This window comes from Gekko japonicus, unplaced genomic scaffold, assembly GCF_001447785.1.
Source record: "Gekko japonicus isolate JY-2015 unplaced genomic scaffold, Gekko_japonicus_V1.1 scaffold1019, whole genome shotgun sequence".
Classification (NCBI taxonomy): Eukaryota; Metazoa; Chordata; class Lepidosauria; order Squamata; family Gekkonidae; genus Gekko; species Gekko japonicus.
This window is the reverse complement of record NW_015164702.1, coordinates 359,802-364,609: the sequence shown is the minus strand read 5'-3', so window position 1 is coordinate 364,609 and position 4,808 is coordinate 359,802. Positions and strand designations below refer to the sequence as shown.

General features: G+C 40.7%; 1 protein-coding gene across 1 annotated transcript in view; it reads left to right on the top strand.

The window, feature by feature from the left end:
• The window catches only part of FLI1 (Fli-1 proto-oncogene, ETS transcription factor), a 54,363-nt gene extending 50,773 nt beyond the window's left edge, over nucleotides 1–3,590 (top strand). Inside the window, exon 8 of the mRNA XM_015409509.1 lies at nucleotides 3,046–3,590. Coding sequence (XP_015264995.1) covers nucleotides 3,046–3,575 — 530 coding nt within the window. The 3' untranslated portion in view covers nucleotides 3,576–3,590. The remainder of the gene's footprint in view (nucleotides 1–3,045) is intronic.
• The last annotated feature ends 1,218 nt before the right edge of the window (nucleotides 3,591–4,808 follow it).

Here is a 4,808-nt window from a genome sequence, read left to right as displayed (position 1 = left end):
ATATGTACACAGAGGTCACAGAAAACAGAATGGCAGCTTGCTGACATACTGCCCCCCTTAAAATACACTTACAACACACCTCCCGGGCCGGGGTTTAACCCTTCAGCTTCTGTTTGGATTCAATACTGTAACCAGAATTGGCTCCCCCACTCTGTCATAAGCATTTAGGTGGGGGAAAGATGTGTCCTTTAAAAAGACATCTTTTCCCCTTTGAAATATGAATCACTAAGTGAGGAGCCTGGTTTTGATTAGCAAAAGCCCCTTTTCTCTTCCCTGCATGACCCTGAGGCAAACTGAGGCTGTCATTTCCATTTTGTATATGGATGGAGATACATGATCTCCATCACGTCTCTTTAAGCTGTTAGATTGATACTTTATTATTCTTTATTGTCTGGAGTTATAGCTGTTTCTTTGTTCAATGAAATAAAAATATGATTATCGTATGTTATCAATTGGTTGAATATTCCCTTTTCCCTCCCTCCCCCGAAAGGCTTCCCGCAATGCACCTCCCTCATGTCCCACATAGATAAACTCAGGATAATATCAAGTACTTAATATTGTTCTAAACATAGTAAATTTTGTTTCACGTCCCAGTTCTTTTCTAAATATGTCTTAAAGTCCTTCCATTCTTCAAAAAATTCTTGGTCCTCTTTGTTGTTCAACTTTTTGGTTATTTTGTCCATCTCTGCCATGAACAGAACTTTTTGTATCCATTCTTCCAGATCTGGTATTTTTTCTTGCTTCCAATATTGAGCGTATATCATTCTTGCCGTTGTTATCAAATACCAGAATAGTGTCTTTTTTGTTACATTTAGTTCTTCCATTTTTAAACCTAAGAGCAGAATTTCAGGAGTTTTCTTAAAAGAACATTTTAGAATCTTTTGCATTTCACTGTGGACTTTTGTCCAAAAGTCCCTAGCTTTATCACATGTCCACCACATGTGATAAAATGAGCCCTCATGTTTTTTACATTTCCAACATTTGCTAGACATATTCTGGTTCATATTTGCTATTTTCTTAGGTGTCATGTACCATCTATACATCATTTTGTGATACTTTATCATTCTTTATTGTCTGGAGTTATCGCTGTTTCTTTGTTCAATGAAATAAAAATATGATTATCGTATGTTATATTCTGAATGCAGAGTCTTGTACAGGGGGCACACCTGTTAGTTGAAACCTACTTGAACTCACGAGATCAATCTGTCCTTGGTCTGTAAATTTACATCCCACCTCATCTGATGTGCTTTAAGGACCTTACTGTAATTGCTAAGCTTTTATTTAGTGCTTTTGAGGTGTTCAAAGCCCTTCACATACAGTATTTTGTTTTAGTCCTTAGAACAACCGTTGAGGGCAATGTTACAATCTCTGTAACTGCAGGGGGGAGTCTCCAAAGCTTCAGGGCCAAACCAGATAGACTCTGGGAATTCCATGTCCAGAACGTCCAGCAATTTTGGAAAGTAAATTCTAAGGCAGAGGTGTTGAACTCATTTGTTATGGGGGCCAGATCTGACATAAATGTCACTTTGTCGGGCTGGGCCATGTGTGTCATAAAACGTAATGCCAGGTTTCGGAGATATAAACTGTATAAAGAACAGAAACTTGTAAGATCCACATCATGTATCCTCTCTGCAAGGCCCCATGGGCTGGGAGGGGGTGTAAAGAGAAACCACATGGGTGGACTGGAGAACCTGCAGTGCAGCACTGGGCAGATGCTCCCACGCTGCTTGTCTGCTGCAGAGGGGGCTGTTCTGCTGTGCTGAAGCTGCAGTCGGAGTGGCTCCACCCGCTCGCCTCCCCGAGTCTCCTTAGCTCTAATCTGCACCCCTAAAGGCTGCTTCAATGGATCAGGGAGGCATGTTTTGGTCCTGATACATTGAAGCAGCCTTTAGGGGTGCAGATTAGAGCTAAGGAGACTTGGCCCAATGAGTAATACAAAAGCATTATCTTAAAAGGAGATGGAATGAGACTCTCCGTAGTCGTTCTTTGTTCCTGAGGAAGGGCCAGAAGCCTGAAACACTGGGAAAATTACATAGGAAAAGTGTTGGACTTTTTGGATATTTATCTTGTATATTTATTCTTTGGCTTCTGCATTTTCCTATGATGGATTATATGGATAGATTTATTCCAGACCATAGATGCATTTCACTTTGATGAAGTCTCCTTTGTGAATATTTTGCGGGAAATTCAGCTCACTGTTGTTTTTTGTTATTCTTTGCTAGCTTTCCAAGATCTGACAAGATCAGATTAGCCTGGGCCTACCAGGTGAGGATTTTAAGTGATTACCAGAGCAGTCCTAAAGCTGCTTTCACACACGTTGTATAATGCACTTTCAATGCACTTTAGTGATGATTTGCAAGTGAAACAGGAAAATCTGGTTGCAAATTATTACTAAAGTGCATTGAAAGTACATTCTCCAACATGTGTGAAAGCAGCCTAAGAGCACATTCCTGGAAGTGAGCTCCAGTGAATAGACCCAGGTAGGATTTTAAGTAGACCTGGACTGCAGTCACAGACACTAAATAATTCACTTTCAATCCACTTTCAGTGCACTTCCAACTGGATTTCACTGTGTGAACTGGCAAAATCCAGTTGGAAAGTACATTGAAAGTGGACTGAAAGTGGATTGAAAGTGAATTATTTAGTGTCTGTGACTGCAGCCATGCTTAAGATGGTACTGTAGTTTATGAATATCCTGAGATCATTTTAGTGATCCATGGTTTACAGTTGCTGCTATCATGTATTTGTTGCTGGCTTATCTGCCCCTTTGGCATTCTGTTGGTGTTTTTGTTGATGCAGTTGAAGCTGCCTTGGGAATCCGCACATTGAATTTTGTGGGGTATAATAAGCCTGTTTATCAAGTAACTGCATAAGTACAATACTAAGTCACCACATCCCCCATTCTGAAGGAAAAGATACTTTCATGCCATGAACCCAGCAGCTGGTTTGTGAATGGAGATGATTTTCAGTAGCATTTCCTTGCCCTCAGATAACGTAGCAAAACTACCCAGAACATCACTGTCTTTTCTCTGTGTCCTCTTGCAGGGAGCGGACAGATCCAGCTATGGCAGTTTCTACTGGAGTTACTGTCAGATAGCTCCAATGCCAGCTGCATCACATGGGAAGGAACTAATGGGGAATTCAAGATGACGGACCCCGACGAGGTGGCCAGGCGTTGGGGAGAACGCAAGAGCAAGCCCAACATGAATTATGACAAGCTGAGCCGAGCCCTCCGATACTACTATGACAAGAACATCATGACCAAAGTACATGGCAAGAGGTACGCCTATAAGTTTGACTTTCACGGCATTGCTCAAGCTCTTCAGCCTCACCCAACTGAGTCGTCAATGTACAAGTATCCGTCGGATCTGCCCTATATGCCTTCGTATCATGCGCACCAGCAGAAAGTGAACTTTGTGCCTCCACATCCTTCCTCTATGCCCGTCACTTCCTCCAGTTTCTTTGGAGCTGCGTCACCGTATTGGACTTCCCCCACGGGAAGCATATACCCCAATCCGAACGTACCGCGTCATCCAAACTCCCATATGCCATCACACTTAGGCAGCTACTACTAGATGCTTTTCACCTTCTGTGGCCTTTCTCAGTCCAATGGGATGTTCTTGGATATATCTATGGACTTTTTGGTGGACCTCCATCTTTTTGTCGGGGAGAAACCTGAAAAACTGGATATTATTTTTATTATTATTATTATTGGAGTAAACCTTTTTTTATTTTTGTAACTCTGCTTCTTCAGTCACGGACAGGCAGATGGATTTTCCGATGGGCCAGTATTATATATAATTATATATATATATATTCTATTTTGGTTCCAAGTGTTATAGCCTCTATTGGACCAAGTTGAGTGCTTTATGGATCTGTGGTGGTGATCATCACTCCAGCTCTTAACAAATGATGGAAAGCACAGTCAAAGTCAAGAGGAAAAGAAGACCCATGGTTCTTAGGAGACGAATGTTTTGTTCACCCCAGACAAAATGGCAAATATTTTTCCAGTTTGGGGGAAGTAGAAGGAAAATCCAAATATTGCCTGGAGAGGACCTGGTTTGGTGGATCCAACTGGAAGCAAAGCATTGAAGCCGATGAAGGCTCATCTTTTTACCCAACTGGAAAAAAAGAAAGAAATACATATAAATATATATATATATATATATTCATATAAATAAATATGTATATTTTAAGACTATCAAGGGCATTGAAGGGACTTGTCAAGAGCATTGTGTTATGTTGTGTGTGTGTGTGTGTGTGTTTTAAACTCCAGGAACCTCAAAGACCAAGGCAGGGTGGGGAATCACAATGCATCGAGGGCAGATATTCTTCTGAATGCAAAATGGGGCTCGGATAAATGACAGCTGCTCCCAGTGCTTGGCTTCAGTGCCGGGAGTCGCAAAAACACAACCGATTCACGAACGCTGTGCGTTTGTCAGACAGCCACTCAGAGGGTCAACCGAACCAGAAGGCAATTTACTGTATAAATTATGCAGAGTTATGTTTTTACCTAATATCTCACAGTGTTAAGAAAAAGATTTTAAAAATGAAACGAGTTGACCTCGGTCACAAATGCAAGTTGTTTGGGTTTTTTGGGTTGTTGTTTTTTTTACTATCAGATCCGTTGTTGGTTTTTTAAAAATTTAACTTGTACATCTTTTCTATCTGTACATTTGGGTTTCAGCTTTGTAATTTTTTTTTTTTTTGCTAAGAAAATAAAGTTTTTTAAAAAGGAAAAATGTATGCAATGCCTTGGTGGAAAAATAAAAGGGCCTTGGTTCTAAAAGGAACGATGCATCTGTTCT